The sequence below is a fragment of the Monodon monoceros genome, unplaced genomic scaffold (assembly GCF_005190385.1).
Source record: "Monodon monoceros isolate NGI ecotype Baffin Bay Population unplaced genomic scaffold, NGI_Narwhal_1 Super_Scaffold_19, whole genome shotgun sequence".
Classification (NCBI taxonomy): domain Eukaryota; kingdom Metazoa; phylum Chordata; class Mammalia; order Artiodactyla; family Monodontidae; genus Monodon; species Monodon monoceros.
This window is the reverse complement of record NW_021703775.1, coordinates 9,851,586-9,871,541: the sequence shown is the minus strand read 5'-3', so window position 1 is coordinate 9,871,541 and position 19,956 is coordinate 9,851,586. Positions and strand designations below refer to the sequence as shown.

Below are 19,956 nucleotides of genomic sequence, written 5' to 3'. Positions count from 1 at the left end.
TTGGTTGGCTGTTTGGCTGTTTGGTTGGTTGGTTGGTTGGTTGGTTGGCTGGTTAGTTGTTTGGATGGTTGCATTCACCTCTAAATGTATGTTTCATTGAGAGGCAATTTACTAGCTTGAACATCCACTTTGCCAGCATGTTCTACTTGGTATGAAATGATTTTCCAGACTTTGCCAGCATGCTTCACCCTGTTCTGGGGGTATTTCCTTGCACATGCTCTCCGAGGTGACGCTGTGCCCTTGTCACCTTGGAGGGGTTGCTGGACCTCACCAGGAGGTGAGGTGCCAAAGCTCTGCCTGTAATTTCTTCCTCAGGAGAAGATGCTGAGTTCTGTCCCTGCCTCCTCAGGACAGACAGCCAACCGAAGCGGGTGGGTGGGTGGTGATCTGGTCTCAAACACGGACTCAGGCCCCCACCAGCTCTGATCCACACTCCACAGAGAAACGAGCCCCTGTGGTCTCCTGAATGGGAAAGACCTCCACCCCCTCACTCCTCAGCCTCTCCCTCCGCAGACCATGCTGGGCAGGACGGGGGCCAGGCTCACAGCAGAATACGTTCAGCTCCTCAGCATCTGGGGAAGCTCGTCCCCAGTTCAGGGCCCTCCCCCAGGGATCTCACCAGGGGGTATTTTTTTCCTGTGTAAAGTGTTAGGTTTAAGGAAGCTACGAAGCTGCATGAATTGACTTAAATTTGCCTAAAATATAGAGCTTCTAATGCTAGCATCACAAAGGAATCCTCTCATCCCATATTCTTTCTTTCCTTCTTTCTTTTAATGAGGCTAAATTGACTAAAATAATTTAACTGCATTGAGAGTGGCAATTTTTAGGCAAACAAGACTCATCCATTTTGGACAAGTCTAAAATGCTTAAAAAGTCCATAAAATTAGTTCACTACGTTTCTCAGATATTTGAGTTTTACACCCCAAATTATATTTGTTTTGTGAACAAATATTTCATTACCTCTGCTCATTCCCCTACTACCTGGCCTGTGGGCTCGGGAAAAGTGAATCAATTAGGTTAACACAGGGAGGGGACAGAAAAGGAGGGTGAAGGAGCCACTCCCCCATACCGACCACATTGTCTGTTTCCCCCAGGGCAAAATTAATGTGCTTCCTTCCACAAGTCACAAAAGCAAATAAAACAAAACAAAATATTTTTCTTTCTCTGTCTCTCTCTCTCCTTCACTCACACACACACGACACCAAAATAACAATGAAACTTACCTGATCCTGAATTGTACATTTTATCAGAGGCAGACCCATGGTAAACATCACTCTCTGAAATGTCAAAGCTCTCATTTCATCCAGACTCAAATCATACCTGTGACAAATGGATACAAAATGGATGTTAAGACGTTGGACTGATGGTGACCATGAGTGGAGCCTTTGGACCCAGGGATCTGACAGAACAGACATCTTTGTTGGGTCTCTCTATAGCTCTTGTTCCATGCTATGTGTCAAAGGAGGCCACCACGTGTGTGACACAGACTGTGGGGGGCGGTCAAAATGGAAGGAAAGAAAGAAGGGTTCCCTGACAATGACGTTAAAACAAGACTCTAACATGTCCTCCTCTACCCAAGTGTCTGGGATGGAAAGATGGGGCAGATGGGAGAGACCTGTGTGGTGGCCCCAGGAGTGTCACCTAGAATTTCCTTCAAGAGAACCCACAGTGGGAGCAGCATTTCCCAGCAACCTGCAGCTGCCATTCCTTGTTATTAATCTTGGCGCTGGCCCCAGGCTGCTCTGCCCTCAGGCTGCTCCCGGCTGGGGATGAGCATGGCAAGGTTCTAGACTCCGGCCATTCCTGCCCACCAGGAGACTTTTTCCCAGGGACCCCAGCAGCCCACTCAGACTGTCTCGTGCCGGTGCCAGGCCCTTTCTTCTCCCTCATTTCATGGTGTCAGCCCTGCTTGCACACATCCCAAAGGTTCCCCCACCTCCTGCAGCTCCCTCCCTGTGACCCTTCTAGATGTTCCCCCAGTAAGTCGCTTGCACATCTAGTCCCATCTCGGTGTCTGTTTCTCAACGAACCTCGACTGACATAGGAGGGGAGGATCCATGCTGCCGCCTGAAGTGTTTAAACACAAAGCACAGCCAGAGTTTGGGGGAACCGCACTCAGGTTTGGATGCTGACTGTCACTAACTGCGTGACCAACATCAAGTGGGCTGCCGTGGCTCCATCCTCCCATCTGTAAGGTGGGAATGAGAGTCACGCATAACTCAGAGGAGTGTCATTTCAAATGCTTGGACTAGGGCGTGCATATAGATGGTAAGTGTTCGATAGTAGTAACTGCCATTCACGCTCTTAGTTACCCCATCTCCTCCTTCTCAAGGGCAGGCACTGCGTCAGACCCATTTTTACAGCCCCAGCACCCCTACAAGGCCTGGCCCACGTGAGGCCCCATTCAATGGTGGTTGAACTTAAACGTATTTGGGTCCTCAAGTTTCACGACCAGGTTGTGGAGGCAGTGTCCCCATGGATGCCCCCGCAGACATGCTTACTACACATACTGTCCTCATGTCAAGTTTATTTCCACCCAGAATACAAACTGCATGCATTCAGAGTCCACATCTTAAACTCCTGTGTAGCCCCTGAGGACCAGCAGAGCATCTCACATTTAAACATTTTCCCTAAATACCTGCTGGTCAATTGCCCCAGACCAAACAAGAACCATCTTGACTTTCTCTCTTCCATCCAGTCTGCAGGTAACTGAAAAATCCAAGAGGACCCACTGTGCATTCGGGAAAGTAAAAGATAACCCCCCCACCAAAAAAAAAAAAAAAGCCAAATGGTCACAGAAACTCCCTAACAAAAAAATCTTGAGACAGGACAGGCCCATTCTTACTTTTTTGTTTTTCTGAGTCAGAACCACTGGTGGGGATTTCAGTAGAAACATTACTGCATGAAGTCAGTATTTTCCCTAAGGAGAACAGAAAATTAAAATGCCAATTTCAATAAAATGGGAGACTGGAAAAATCTCCACATTTGAACATACAAGTAAGGCCTGCCCAAAGCATCTGAGTCAAGCAGGCTTTGGCAGGAGGAACTGAAAAGAACCACAGAAAGGGATCTCACAGCACAAGGGCCAAATGGTGACCAATCTCAGGAAACGCTAGTAAAAATTCACTTCCTAAATGGAAGATGTGTACACCGAGACGTAAAACCTATAGCTCTTATCTGGAAAGCGGGATAGGAATGGCAGTGAGCTAGCAGATAGCAGGAGGCCCGCTGGTCTCTGAGCTATAGGTTTAGGGCCAGGGTGACATGAAGAATCACATGCACAGGTCACATTTGAGAGAAGTGGTCTATCTAAGTGGCAGCGGGGAAGGAAAAAGTTTCCATGTGATGAAAAGGACCCACCCTGGATCACTATCCAAGCTTTTCCCAGCTCCCCAACCCTGAAACCCCTTAGAAAATCCAGGCTAGAAGTCATTCAGCTTCACTCACATCATTCAGTTATAAGTAATAAACAGAAATTAGCATAGAATTGAAACAATGACCCTACAAAGAGCAGCAAATCCATTAAAAAACTAAAAACGCTCATCAGGGGGAAAAAAGTCATCCTGTAGCAAATAAAAATTGTGACCAAATATTATCTACATATTATATAAAACCAGTGGTGCGGGACTTCCCTGGTGGCACATTGGATAAGAATCCGCCTGCCAATGCAGGGAACACAGGTTCGAGCCCTGGTCCGGGAAGATCCCACATGCCGCAGAACAACTAAGCCCGTGTGCCACAATTACTAAGCCTACACTCTAGAGCCTGTGAGCCACAACTACTGAGCCTGCGTGCCACAACTACTGAAGCCCACACGCCTAGAGCCCATGCTCCGCAACAAGAGAAGCCACCACAGTGAGAAGCCCATGCACTGCAACTAAGAGTAGCCCCCACTCACCGCAACTACAGAAAGCCTGCACGCAGCAACAAAGACCCAACACAGCCAAAAATAAATAAATTAAATCTTTAAAATAAATAAAATTAAATTAAATAAATAAATAAAACCAGTGGTGTGTTAGAGCCAGTTTAAATTAGCTCATGAGATACAATTGTTAAATGTTAAAGAATTTTTGTGAACTAGTTTTTAAACACACCCATTATCAAAAATTAATATATAGAAAGATGCACTGAAATAAATTCTATTTTAAAAATAAAAGTAATACTCAAGCTCATCCCTTCCTAATTATGTTATTATATTTTACTATTATTTATGCTCTTTGGGTTGTTTATGTGTATTGGTGGAAATACTATATAATGGAGGACTTCCAGTCCTGCCAAGGTGCAATAGCCCCATTCCTCCCAGATCCTCCCTCTTACAACTAAAAAACCCTAGACACTGCACAATAAACAAGCATAGGATGACTCTGAAAAGTACAAAAAAGAAGGCAGACCACCTGGGGGAACTCAGAATTTGAGGAATGCCATGCCAGCAAATTCTCTGGGTTTCTTTATTGCCTCCCATGTACATATGCTGGACAAGATGCTACAGAATCTTCCAACCCAGAATCTCCAGCAGACACAGACAAAAAGTACTCCAAGAGAAGCCTGTTCTCCTTAGCCGAAGGATGCAAAAGGGTCTGAAGTTGCTGGGCAAACAATAGGCTGCCTTTGGGAGTGTGGGCAGGGAAGCAGACCATCAGAACTGGCAGTGTGGATGTGCAGCAGGATTCCCAGCATCAGTTGGGACAGGAGGCTTTCAGATTGCATGGGCTGCCAGGGGGCTTGCAGAGACGTGGGCTCAGCTAAAATCTAGCCTCAGAGTGGGGAGCTCTGGAGTATAAGTGGCACCACAGAGTTGTCCCACTCTGTCAGTCAGTAGCTGTGGGCATTCCCAGGGAGAAAGCATAACCTCAGGCATTTCCTGGGAAGGTCGCTCCCATTGGGCAAGGACAATTCCAAGGAGCTTTGCTGTGAGTTGATACCAGTCAACGTTGATAGCAGCTAGGAGATGAGTGTAGAGGCCGGGTAAAGGGATCAGGGTGGGGTATCAACAGCAACTGCTACAGCAGCTGACTACAGAAATCAGGAGAAGAAAATAACAAATTAAACGAAAGGAAAGGAGAAAAAATAAATTATTAAAAGAAAAGCAGAAAAGTAATCAGTTAGAAAACAGAAAAGAATAACTAGTAAATCCGAAAGCTGGCTCTTTGAAAACAACCACCATAGAGGTTTTTGTTAAACATTGTACTGGGGGAGTCAGCCAATGCAATTAGACAAGAGAACAAAATTTAGAGAAATCGAAATTGGAAAGAAATGGGTAAAACTCTCACTATTTACCGATGATGCATGTGTTAGGTTGATTGTATTGATGGCCCCTCTGCTTGACCTCTCCTTGATCCCAGTCCTTTGACACTGAAGTTCTCATAAAGAGGCAGAGTCTGCTTCCCCAACCCTTGAGTCTGAGCTTGGCCATGTGACTTGCTTTGGCCATTAAGATATTGGTATCTTTGAGAGACGCAAAGGCTCGAAAAAGTATTTGTGCATTTCCTTGCTCTCTTACTCCTCTGAAATCCCCCCTGAGAATATGCTTGAGATAATCTAAGAACATGCCTGGACTAGCCTATGGGGTGGGGTGGGGTGTATAAAGTAAGAGATAAGTACGAAGAGCTCAGCTGTATCAGCCAAAGCCATCACAGACCAGCCTACCTCCAGGCAACCCCTAAACATGTGGAAGAAGCCAGTCAAGATCAGAAGAGCTGCCTATTCAACCTACAGCTGACTACAGATTCATGAATGAGCCCAGACAAGACTAGAAGAACCCCCCCAGCCACCCACAAACTCATGGTCCATAATATTGATCAATTATTGTTTTGAACTGCTAAGTTTTGCATTATAGGTAACTGATACAATAGTCCTATATACCTGGAAGCCCGCAAGACAACTAAAATTACTACAAACAATAAGAGTTGGCAGGATACACAATTAATAGAAGTTAATGGCTTTCATATAGATACATAAACAATCAGAAAGTACATGAAAGAAAAGATCCCAGTTGCAAAAGTAATAAAACAAAAGAAAAATATACTTAAGAATAAACTTTTTATATGTACATAACTTACCTGAAGAAAACTTTAAAACACTCCTAAAGTACACAAGCAAAAACCTGAACAAATAGAAACATGGACCATTTGTTTTAATAGGAAGAAAGGCCACAAAAAAATCAATTCTCCCTAAGTTAATTTATGCAGTCAATATGATCTAAATAAAAACACCATTAAGGGATTTTGAAGTTCACATATGAAAGGAAACAAGCAAAAACAACCAGAAAAACTCTAAAAATGAGGAGCTATGATCTGTGTGATAAGGCCTCAGTAATTCAACCGGCGCAAAAATAGGCAGATAGACCAATGGAATAAAATAGAATGTCGAGAAACGGAATTAAATACATATGGAAAGTTAATATATTTCAGAGAAAGCTGGGATATCAAATCCAAAACATTGAGATGTTCTAACTGGGTAGCCAACTGGAAGAAAAAGTTAAGTTGAATCCCTATCTCACACCATATACTAGAATAAATTCCAAATTGATCAGGATTTACATGGAGGAAAACAAAACCACAAGGTATTAAGATAAAACATAAAGAATTCTTTCATGATCTCAATGCAAAAGATATTTTCTAATATGATATAATATTTAAAAGCCATAAAGAAAAATTTGATAAATGTGACTATATAATAACAAAAACTTCTGCATGACAAAAACACCTTAAGAATAGTCAAAAGACAAATGACAAACAGGGACAAAATACTTGTTACTGATGTCATTGCAAAGAGATGAAGCTCCCTAATTACAGAGCTCCTATAATTCATTACAAACATACCAGCAAGCACAACAAAGGAAACCATCAACAAAACGAAAAGACAATGTAGTGAATGGAAGAAAATATTTGCAAATATATGACCAACAAGGGGTTAATATCCAAAATATATAAACAACTCATACAACTCAATATCAAAAAAACAAACGACCCAATTTAAAAGTGGGCAGAAGAAAGACCTTAATAGACATTTTTCCAAAGAAGAAATACAGATGGCCAACAGGCACATGAAAAGATGCTCAACATTGCTGATTATTAGAGAAATGCAAATCAAAACAACAATGAGATATCACCTCACACATGTCAGAATGGCTATTATCAAAAAGACCACAAATAACAAATGTTGGCAAGGATGTGGAGAAAAGGGAACCCTTGTACACTGTTGGTGGGAATGTAAATTGGTGCAGCCACTATGGAAAACATTATGGAGGTTCCTCAAAAAAACTAAAAATAGAACTACTATATGATCCAGGAATTTCACTCCTGGGTATATATCTGGAAAAAACACTAATTGAAAAGATACATGCATCCTAATGTTCATAGCAGCACTATTTACAATAGCCAAGATATGGAAGCAACCCAAGTGTCCATCAACAGATGAATGGATAAAGAAGATGTGGTATGTATATATATTATATATATATATATGTATGTATATATACACAATGAAATATTAGCCATAAAAAAGGATGAAATTCTGCCATTTGCAGCAACATGGTTGAGAATATTATGCTTAGGGAAATAAATCAGACAGAGAAAGACAAATACTGTACGCTACCACTTATTTGCGGAATCTAAAAAATAAAACAAACTAAGGTATCTAGCAAAACAGAAGGAGACTCACAAACATAGAAAACAAACTAGTTGTTACCAGTGGAGAGAGGGTGGGGGAGGAGCAAGATAAGGGCATGGGATTACGAGATACAAACTACTGTGCATAAAAGAGATATGCAACGAGGACATATTGTACAGCACAGGAAATTACAGCCATTACTCTGTAATAATTTTTAATGAAGTACGATCTATATAAATACTGAATCACTATGCTAGACACCTGAAACTAACATAAAATTGTAAATCAACTATACCTCAGTTGAAAAAAAAAAGACCAAAAGGGGGCAAATGATTTGAACACATGGGCCACAGAATAAGAAATACAAGTGATACAAATATATTTTTAAATCTCTGCTCTCATACGAAGTAAGAGAAGCACAAATTAAAACTACACTGAAATACTGATTTTCACCTATTACATGAACAAAATCCACACAGTCTGATAACACACTACGTTGGCAACGTTTTGAGGAGCTGATGCTCTCACACACTAGCCTGAGGGACGGAGGGTACAAATTGGTACAGTCTGCACGTGCAACAATTAAACAATATCTATCAAAATTACAAAGGAACCTACCTTTTGACCCAGCAATTCCACTTCTAGAAACTTATCCTTTGGACATCCTCACACATGTGAGGAGATATAAGCTATAGAATAATATGAGGTATGGATCCTCTTTTTTAATATAAACTGTAGTATTCATCAATTACAAATTTTGTAATCAAAAAAGAAAAATGTGGATCAAGAGAAACATCAAACTAAAAAGACCAGACGGCAAAGCCTATGGAAATGCCATTTGGTGTGTTTTACAGACAAGATTCTAAAACGTAAGTAACTATTGATAGCTCTCTCTTTACACTTCCATTCCACTAACGTTTTGATTAAATGGTTGTTATTCATCTGTTTTAAAATCCCAAATTCAGAGCGAATTCCCTGGCGGTCCAGTGGTTAAGGCTCTGAGTTTCCACTGCAGAAGGCACCGGTTCATCCCTGGTCGGGGAACTAAGATCCCGCATGCTGCGCGGCGCGGCCCAAATTCACATTAATTTCACATTACTTTCACATTAAACTAAGCTTCTTACTCATACAGATACCAAGCATCTCACTGGAGTCAAATTTTAGTAACGGTTTATGTCAGTCTACAAAGAAAAATAGGACACAGGACAAGATCAGGTGAGGACTATTAATGCACAGATAATATATACACTGGCCAGAGGAACTGAGAAATTATTATAACCAGTAAAATAAACATACCTCAAGAAAATTGGGTTACTACTAAACAGCTCTCAACTATTAATACCCAACCTCCTTACATTAAAGAAATTTCTCAATAGGGACAAGTTAGACATTTTAATTATAGGTCTTTCACATTCCCCACCCCGACTCCCAAAATGCACTATTAGGGGTAAGCATAATGTTCCATGGACATAAGCTACTCACTCTAGTGTTGTAACAGCGCAACATTGCAAACATCTAAAACACCATCAGTAGAAAAGTGATTGAGTAAGATATGGTACAGCCATACAATGGGATATTACACAAAAAGAAAATTTTCTTTCTATGGCAATATGGAGAAATTTCCAAGATATGTTTTAAATGAAAAAAATCAAGGTGCAAACAAGTGAATATATTCCTTTTACTGCTGCTCTATATGTCTTTTAAAAATGGGGTGGAGAAGACTGCATGTTTGCTTGGTAGATGTTGTTTTTTTAAAACCAGAAACTAATAACAGTGTTTAACTTTTGTGTGAGTGGGGTGGAGGTGGGGGGAATTGGGCAGAGAGGGGACAGCACTGTACCTTTATATGCTTTCTGACTTTTGAACCGTGTTAAAACTAATACCTATTCCAAAAACAGATGTTTTAAAACATGTTAAATTGTACACTTAAACATAACCACTAGATGGCGCTTGATCTTCATTCCAACTGCCACCCCCAAGGAATTCATTCCTATTTAACAAAGAAATTAAAGCTGGATGAAGAAGTTTTAGAAACTGTCTCCCTGAAAGCTTGAACATCTGCTTATCATAATATGAATATTTAAATCCCTAACACTTTTCAAGCAAAAAGGTAACCATCTCTGTGATGGAAAAGTCAGGGTTTCAGGAACATCTCAAGCTCTCCCAACTCCTAGGCAACATGCATATTTGTTTGTGCATTTTCTGTCTTTAAATATCAACCTCCACGTTTAGCAATCTTAATGGGACACCTTAAATACTATGTGTATAACGATACGGTATAAATCATAAACAACGATGGTTTGGGGTATTTTATAATAACAGATACAATTTCTCTTTTCTGGTTTCTTGGGTCTGTAAGATATAAAGATTTGGCAAATATTATTATCTCTGTGCCTCAAATGGCAGAGAGAGGCCCTATAGAATTAAGAGACTTGGCAGGTCCTGGGTGGATGGCGTTAGTGTAGAGATTAAGAGACACATCTGCCGGGGTGTGTCTGTATGGGGTACAGAGAGGGCCCTGCTCTACCCTCAGCAGCTCCACCATCATCTGACTTATCGGTGGTCTGTGTAGGATTTAGCTTGAGAAAAAATGGTTCCTTTACTAAGAACAAGGTTGAAAACCTCTGAACTAGGATACGCTACCAGCAAGAACTAAAGCAAAATATACGAATCTCACCTTCCCTCGGAGAGTTGAAGGGTGTGGGCATCCAGCGTGAGTAAGACGAAGCCTTACTGGGAAGTTTCACACGTGGAATTAGGACCAAACCACAAGATACTAAGTTTCAAAATCGGATCATAAATACCTACTAGAGAGGCGAAAATCAAAAATACTGACAATACCAAGTGTTAAGAAGGTGCAGAGCAACTGGATCCCTCATTCACTGCTGGTGGGAAATATTTTAAAAATGGTACAGGCACTCTGGAAGAGTTTGACAATGTCTTATGAAGCTAAATACACACTTATGTTTATAACTCAGCAATTCCACTCCTGGGTATTTACCCAAGAGAAATGAAACCCTTTGTTTACACAAACACTTATACATGAATGTTTATAGCAACTTTATTTGCAATCACCAAAAACTAGAAACAACCCAAATGTTCCTTGAGTGGGGCATAGATTAAACTGTGGTACATCCATACAATAGGGTACTGCTCAGCAATAAAAAGGAATGAACCACTGATACACATGACAACTGGGATGGATCTCCAAGGCATTGTGTTGAGTGGAAAAAAGCCAATCTCAAAAAGTTACATACGATAGGATTCCAATTTTATAACATTCTCAACATGACTAAATTACAGTAATGAGGTACAGATCAGTGGCTGCCAGGAGTTAGGGTTAGGGGGAGAATCTGACTCTAAAGGGGAAACACAGGAGGTTTCTCTGTGGTGATGGAATAGTTCTGTATTCTGATTGTCGTGGTGGTTGGTTACACAAAACTATACGTGTGAACTACACACACACACACACACACACACACACAGATGTCCTCCAAAAGATTTGAACAGACACTTCACAAAAGAACGACCAATATAAAAATGACCGATAAGCATGAGAGAAAACGCTCAACGTCATTAAGTCACCATGGAAAATCAAATTAAAATCACAATGAGATACCATTACACACCCACCTGAATGGCTAAAAAAAAGTTTTTAATGAGAAACCTAAATATTAACAAGGATGTGGAGCAACTAAAACTCTCATGTTTTGTTGTGATAATGTAAAACAATACAGTCACCTTGGGGAAAGGTTCTGTCAATTTCTCATAACACTAAACATATACCTACTCTATGACCTAACAATGACACTCCTAGTATTTACCTAAGAAAAGCAAACTGTTCATAAAAATTCTTGACGAAGAATGTTCATACCAGCTTTATTAATGATAGCTCCAAACTGGAAACAGCCAAGGCATCCATCACTAACAGAGCAGATAAATAAACTATGGTCTAGTCGTAAAATGGAATACTACTTAGCAATAAAAAGGAATGTACTATTGATACACATAAATGGTATGTATTAATTTAGAAAACATTATACTGGGCTCTCTGGGATCACTTGCTCTGGAGGAAGCCAGCTGCCATGATGTGAGGACACTCAAGCAGCTTCGTGGAGAGGTCCACATGGGAGAAACACTGAGGCTTCCTGCCAACAGCCATGTGAGTACAGCTCCTTGGGGGTGGATCTGCCAGACCCAGTCAAGCCTTTATATGACTTAAGCCCCAACCAACATCTTATATACAACCTCATGAAAGACCTAGAGCCGCCCAGCTAAGATGCTGTGAAACTCATGACCCACAGAAACCGGTTGTTAAGTTTTGAGGTAATCTGCTACACATCAATAGATAAGGAGTACACATGGCACTGTCATACACACAAACAACTGATGGGCATGAACTAGTATCTTATTTTAAAACACTTTAATAATATGTAACACACCAAGGACAAAGCAAGAATCATAAAAGTATAGCCTAATGAATTATCACGAAGGTTACACACACCTGTAAAATCTCTACCCAAGTGCAGGGAAATCACATTACACGACCAGACTCTCCCCTTGGTCTCCCTCTCAATCACTCCCTCCCTCCTGCCCATACTAGCTGCCGTCCTGACTTGTAACTCCATAAATTATTTTTGACTGCTTTTAAATATTAAAGAAATGGTATTAGACACTATGTATTCTTTTCAGTCTGGCTTCTCTCACTCAACGTGGCTAATAAGATTCATCTTAGTGTCTATTGTAGCTGTGTTTCATGCATTTTCATGGCTGCGTGGGATTAAGTTGAATTAATATACCACCAAAAATATGCTGTGTGAACATACTGTGTAATTCCATTTGTATTAAATTCTAAAACAGACAAAACTAAAACACAGTAGGAACAAAAACAGAATAGTGGTTACCTCTGGGAGGGCAAGGGCAGGGCCTGGGAAGGGCATGAGGGACCTTTCTGGGGTGATAGTAATGTTCTCTATTTTGATAGGGGTTTGGGTTACATAGGTGAATGCCTCTGCCAAAATTCTGAGAGTGTACACTTAATAGTTTTGTATTTCATTGTACTTTACAGCAAAAGAAAAAAATCTGAGCCATGTTGACAGGATGTACGCCATGGAATGATATGATGTGATATGACGTGACAGGACAGGATAGGATAAGATAGGATATATGGTATGATATATGATATGATATGATATGATATGGTGTGATGTGATGTGATAGGATAAATGGGATGGTATGATATGATATAATATGATATAACGTGATGTGATGTGATATGATGTGACGAGAAGGGCATCTCCCCTCATACACTTCCCCAGAACCCATAACCTCAGCCTAAACGTGAGAAAAACATCAGACAGACCTGAATTGAGGGTCATTCAACAAAATACCTGACCGATGCTTTTCAAAAGTGCCAAGGTCATGAAAAACAGGGAAAGACTAAGGAATTGTCACAGCCCAGAGGAGGCCAAGGAGCTGTGACAATGAAACACGTGGTGTCCTGGATGGGGTCCTGGAAGAGAAAGAAGCCATCTCGGGGAAAACTGAGGAAACCTAAATAAAGTCTAGAGTTTAATTCATAGCAACGTACCGATGCCGCTGCCTTCGTTTTCACAAATGTACCGTGGTTCTGTAAGATGTTAACAACAGGGGAAACTTGGTGAGAGGGAGATGAGAAAACTCCGTTATCTCTGCAACTTTTCTATAAATTGAAAATTATTCCAAAATAAAAAATCCATTTTAAAAAGAGACAACAAGGCAGAAACTAACACACCATTGTAAAGCAATTATACTCCAATAAATACCCTAAAAAATAAATTAATTAATTAAAAAAAAAAAAGCAGCTGTGTGTGGGACTTCCCTGGTGATCCAGTGGTTAAGACTTTGCCTTCCCATGCTAGGGGTGCGGGTTCGATCCCTGGTCGGGGAGCTAAGATCCCACATGCCTTGTGGCAAAAAACTAAAACATAAGACAGAAGCAATACGGTAACAAATTCAATATAGACTTTAAAAAAAAAAAAGCAGTGGTGTGTGTTTTTCTCTAACTCTAAGTCAAAATGAGTTTTGGTCTAGGGGAAAGAACATCTTCAGATACCAATGCGAATGCCCTCATGACAAGGAACATCCTTGGCACCTAAGCTTTTGACCACCATGTGACTCCTGGCAGCACAGATGTTCTGGAATAAAATACCAACAAGAACTTGAAAACCAACCCTGGTTTCCCAGTAGGGCTCTGCTTCAATAACCCGCACCTCGGTCCTGGTCTCTTTGGTAACTTCCTTCTGGAGACACGTCCAGCTCAGCCCAAGATAAACTCCCTCTTCTCTTTGAAATCAGCAAGAATCAAAAATGCTCCAACTCCATTAAAAAGTGAGGTGCACCCCGCTACAAGCACTCATGGCTCCCCAGAGGCAGTGAGCACAGGGTCCATCTGCCTTCTAGCAAACACTGCGATCACAACTCGACCTCCGATGCCCCAAACCTTGACACCACCCTGAGAACACCACGCACAACCTGGATGAGTAGACAGTGAATGAAAGAGAAACTGTTGAGTCATCTTGCGGTAACTGTCAAAGGCTGCAGGCCCTGAGCCAGCGGCCGCCTGAGAAGATGCAAAGGGGGTCGTTTCTAAGCGCTGAGGTTTAATTCTAGCTGTGACGTTCCCTCAACTGGCGAGAGGTATCTTGGCTGATGGGCAAAGTCTACAAAGTTCTCAGGAAGAAAGGCTCTGAAGACAGAGAGAAAAGGAAAGAAGGGGAAGGAAAGATCCCTCCCCAGAGACAAAAACCTCACAGGAATCCCTGAAGGAGGTAGTTCCAGACCCCACCCCTGCATCCTGGGCCTCCACTGAGTGACCGAGTGACCATGGGAAGGGAGTTTCCCTCTCCATCCTTTTTCTCCCCTTCCTTCCTTGAGCTTTCATTAAGCGCCTACACCAGCTAAACACTGGGAATTCAAAACAAGCCGGGCTTGCTCCTACCTTCAAAGGGCTTGGAGTCCAGCGTGGAAGACAGAGCAGGAGGAAGAGGGGTCCCGTACAAAGTGCACATGTCATCATTAGGCCTCAAGTGGCTGGATGGGTGCCGCCTCCCAGGGGTGGCCTGGTTGTTTTCTGGAATGCAGAGCCTTTGGTCTAGCAATTACCTCTGCCTGGCTCCGTCAGGAGGACCCGAGAGAAGGCAGAGCAGTGAGAACCTAGTCGCTCTGCAGGATCCGCTGAGGAGTGGGGTGTCTGTGGGCAGAGAGAGGAAGTCCCAGGAGGGAGGGAGGGAGGCAGTGGGGCGGGGAGGGCAGGAGGAAAGGGGTGGAAGGGTGAGCAGGAAGGAAGCAAAGGGGGAAATGGGGCCAAGTGAGCGGGCGATAGGAGCCGATACAGTCTCCCGAGACAAAACCACGAACTGTCACCAAACTCAGGCATGTCCCTCACTAGGTAAAGGCACGTGTGGCAGCTACTGCTGGGGCTCTTCCTCCCCTGCCCAGGATCCTGGGGATGCTGCATCAGCTCAGCCCGAGGGGGCAGCTCCCGATTGGTCCAGGTCACCACGGGCATCTCAACCTCCAGGACAGTGACTGGTTTAGAAATGAGACTTGAAGCTTCAAACGAGGGGGGTTACTTTTTAGGGTGCATGTGGGAGGTGCTGAGATGGGAGCGGCACCTGAGGGCTTAGCTAAGAAAGCAGTACTGGGTTTGCGGCTGACAGCTCAGGGTCTTGGAGGATGCCCAGCCCTGTAGACTACAGGTACAACCAGGCCTTAACTGGCTCCTCAGACCATGCTCCGACCACGGGATGGTGGAGTCTGCTGGCTTATTGGGGCTCCTTGTTTCCAATTGTAGTGACACCTTTGGTAACCCAAAGGATGTCTTTGGTGGAACATTATGGTACACAAATTCTGCAGGAGAAGATCTAGAGGGCAAATCCATCATCTTCAACAACAAATCCTTTCACTGGGTGTGTAGGAGGCACCCTCGGTGAGTCTAACATGCACAGGAGCCAGGGTTCCCTCCTAGACCTTGACAGCTACCTGTCCATTTATAGGTAAATGGGAAGATGGCCATGGAGATTCCCTCAGGGGCCCATGATGACCTGGACTTCAAGGCCTGGGGTCCCTGAAGGGCAAAGAGGAGGTCAACACTCTCCCACGGCTGCCAGGAGGGCATGGGGAGAGACCCTGGGGGTCTGAGGGGTCTCCCGTAATGTCTGAGTTCCCACAATAAGTCCATAAATAGTGTCAAAAGAAACAGAGGTTTGCACATGGTCCATAGAGCCGTCCCTGTGAGGAGAAGGGCAAGTAATCAGGGGCCCTGCAGTCACTTTTTGTCACGGTCATAACCACGTAAGAACCAATCTCAGCTCCTGGAATCAACCCACCTGCAAAGCCTTATTCACGGAGGGAGAACAGGGTATAAATGTTGTAGCCTGGATGTGATTGTAAGGTAGATGATGGACAGAAGGGAACTTAGAAAGAAAAGAGATGCTATCGAGGCTCGGTGCAGCGCAGTAAATAAAAACATATCCACACTAACAGGAGGTCACAGGAGAACCTCAGCTCCCTGGCAGGGAGAGAAGCGGGCAGAGGACTGCGGGACGGCACCCCAAAAACAGCGCCGGCTCTGAGATCTCATGACACAGTCAGAATGGCTTCCGTTAGAAAGTAGGCCTGATTTCCTCTGAAACTGCAGTCCCTCCCGAGGCTGAGAGGAATGAGCACCCATGACCCCTAGTCTCTCTACACAGACATTGGTCCCTTGCATGCATAACATTTCCTTTTGGAATCAATCAGCAAGTCTCTGCCCCAAAAGCCAAGCTATTGCCCAGCTTCAGATCAAAGTCACGGCCAGAGGAAGGAGGAGGGAACTTAACAGGCAGTGTTTAAGTGCCCCCATTCAAGGCAGAAATGCCTGACCTGGCTTCCCAGGTGCTCTTCTGAGACATCCTTCACTCACTGCAGTGACCCAGAGACTCAGGAAGAAGCCAATGATGGGTGCCCAGTGCTCTGTCAGTCTGGCACGCATTTCCCCTTTTCTGGGCCACATCACCTCCTTTTGTCTTTAGCAGCCTCCCACTCCCTCCCCCACCCACGTGGTTCTGGTTGGTGACCCGCCCCAGGGGCCACTTCAAGGAAAGGCAATGGCAATGGCCCGCTGGGCCAATGAGGGTGACCTGGGCCAGGCTGGAAGCCAAGAAGAGGCTCTCTCTTCCAGCCTGGCTGCTGAGCTGTGAGACATGCACCCAAAGCTCCAAAGGCCACGAGGTGGCCAGGGTCTGTCTGGACGTGAGGAGAGCAGAGCTGAGGACTCCTGGCTGTGTCACCCTAGCAACCTGAACTCCAGCCTCTGTGCCTGAAGCCAAGGTGAGCTGTGTTTCTGTCTCCGCAAGTGAAACAAAAGTGAAAAAAAAGCAAACTAATTGGGGTGCTTCTGGTTGAAAACCAAAAGTTTGGTTGAAACCCAACTCACAGTGGCCTGAACAGTAAAGGGAACTTGCTACTTCACGGAACTGCAGAGACAGGACAAGGGGCAGGGTTCAGGGCACGTCTGACTCCCTGGCTCAGTCATGCCCTGCCTCTGTGAGTCACTTCCTCCTAGGGCTGGCTTCCCTCTTGGTGACAAAATGCCTGCATGCCTAGCTGGCCTCACATCCAGACTCCACCGCACCCAAAATGAGAGGGCGTGCCCATCCGGCAGATCTCTCAGATAAGCAAGGAAGCATCTTTCCCAGGAGCCCTCAGAAACCTCCCTTCCTATTTCATTGGCCAAAACTGGATCACGGGACTATTCCTGTACCGACTGGAGTAGCACTGGCTTCCTCAGGGTTACGGGTCAATCCCTTTGTCAAGGTGGGGGGTCGATGAGGTGACTGGTCTACTTTCTCTGACTTATACAACCTACGGCAGAGGGTCACGTGCCCAAATAAAAACCTAGGAAGTTCTGGCAAGAGGCATCATGTGAAGACAAACGCTTACTTCATTAACACTGTGGCAAACAAGGAAGAAAAGAAATTACTATTGAGTTGGCCAACAGGTTCGCTTGGGTTTTTCCGTAAGATGTTACAGAAAAACCCGAACAAACATTTTGGCCAGCCGATAAATGTTAGGTGTTATTATTGCTGTTTTCATTGACCTGTAATTACCCAAACATTTTGCCTTAAGTAGTACTACTATATTAGGTTTGTATCTTCCTTATGGTTTTTTTCCCTTTGCCCTAATTTTTTATTATTTATTTATTTCCCAATCATTTTTTTAAATTGACGTATAGCTGGTTTACAATATTGTATTAGCTTCAGGTATACAACATAGTGATTCAAAAATTGTATAGATTAGGGGCTTCCCTGGGGGCGCAGTGGTTGAGAGTCCGCCTGCCGATGCAGGGGACAGGGGTTCGTGCCCCGGTCCGGGAAGATCCCACATGCCGCGGAGCAGCTCGGCCCGTGAGCCATGGCTGCTGAGCCTGTGCATCTGGAGCCTGTGCTCTGCAACGGGAGAGGCCACAACAGTGAGAGGCCCACATACCTCAAAAAAAAAAAAAAAAAAGGCCTTGTCTTTAGCAAGTTTGATGTTTATAATACAATATTATTTTCTATACTCACTATACTATGCCTTGGCTCTCCAGGCCTTTTTTATCTACTGGTTGCAAGTTTGTACCTTTAAACAACATCTGTCTTATTCTTCCTACCACGCAGCCCCTGGTAACCACGATTCCACTCTGTTTTTATGAGTTCACAGCTTTTTTAGATTTCACGCATAAGAGGAGCATCATTTTCTAATGAGCCTAAAGTCATACATGGAGATCCCTGCTCACCATCCTTTCAGGCACCTGGGCTTATGACCTGTCATTCATTCTCCACGCACCCATCCCTCAGGGACTAAAAGATTCATCTCTGGAGAAATTAACCCTGACCGAAACAAAACACTAATACTGGTCTGCCACTGAAAGGTTGGTTCTCTCTGATCAAGAAAGCCTGTGGCCAAGGACCCTGCCTGATTACAGTCAGCATTTTGCTCATATTACTCACTTCACTCCTATTTTGAACAAACACCCAAGACTGACTAGACATTTAACAAAAGTCTCCGACATGAAAGCCAGAGGTCAAAAGTACAAACAGGAAAAGAAAAAGGAACTCAAAGGAAATAGAGACAAAGCATAGAAGGAAACATCTCAAAAATTACCATCAACTATTCCCAAGAAATAAGAGACTTTGCAACCAGAAAACAAGAACAGATGCTATAAAAAAGGAATAAAGAACTCAAAGAACTTTTGAAAATTAAAAATACAATAGTAGATATTTAAAATCACTCAACAACAGTTGGAAGATAAAGTTGAGAAAATCTCCCAGGAATTAGAATGAAAAGGTAAAGAGATGAAAAGGATTAGGAAACTAGAAGACAAGCCCAGGAGGTCCAACATGTGAACAAAAGGAGTCCAGATAAGAGAGCAGTGCAAATAGTTGAAGAACATGAGTTTCCAAAGAGCCCATCGTATGCCCTCCATAATGAAAGAAATGAAAGAAAAAGAGTCCCACATCAAGCCACAACATGGTGAAATTCCATAAAACCAGTGCTAAAAAGAAAGTCCTAGAAACTTCTGGGAGGGAGGAAGAAAAACAAGTCATATATTTATATATTAAAATGCCAGGGTGCAGAAGTGATCAGATTCATTAATAACAATGTTGGATACTTGAAAGCAATGGCATAATGTCTTTAAAATTCTGGGGGAAATTTTACTTCCAGCCTAGAATTCTACACCTGTACAAATATTCAGCCGATTTTGACAGTAAATATTTTCAGACATGAAGATCTCAAAAATCTCAAAAAGTTAACTCTCTGGTATCCTTTCTCAAGAAGCTATTAGATGAGAGACTGTCCTGGTTATCTATGGCTATGGTAACAATGTACCCCAAAACTCAATGGCTTAAAACAACAATTCATTATCATTATATCTCACTACTCTTTCTAACAGGAATTTGGACACACAGGATCAAGTAGAGATGGCGTGTCTCTGCTTCTCAGTGTCTGGGGCCCCAGCTTAGATGACTTAGATGGCTGGAGGCTGGAGCGGTCGGGAATGGTCAGCATCTCTCTATGGGGCATCTCTACATGGACCAGCTCGGGCTTCCTCACAGCGTGGCAGCCTTAGGCTGGAAGAACTTTTCACATGGAAGCTTGGGGCCTCAAGAGACAGGAAGTGGAAGGTACCGGTCACTTTAGGCCTGAGCCTGGACACTGTCACTTCAGCCATATCCTGTGGGTCAAAGCAGTCATAAGCCACCCAGATTCAAAGGGAGGGTTCACAAACCACACCTCTCAACAGGAGCAGTGTTAAAGAACTCGTGGCCATCTCTAATCCTC

General features: G+C 43.3%; 1 protein-coding gene across 1 annotated transcript in view; it reads right to left on the bottom strand.

The window, feature by feature from the left end:
• The window catches only part of ACOXL (acyl-CoA oxidase like), a 353,725-nt gene extending 339,039 nt beyond the window's left edge, over positions 1 to 14,686 (bottom strand). Inside the window, 2 exon segments of the mRNA XM_029232291.1 lie at positions 1,224 to 1,320; positions 14,591 to 14,686. Of these exon segments, the coding sequence (XP_029088124.1) occupies positions 1,224 to 1,298 (75 nt within the window). The 5' untranslated portion in view covers positions 1,299 to 1,320; positions 14,591 to 14,686.
• Between the last annotated feature and the right edge of the window lie 5,270 nt (positions 14,687 to 19,956).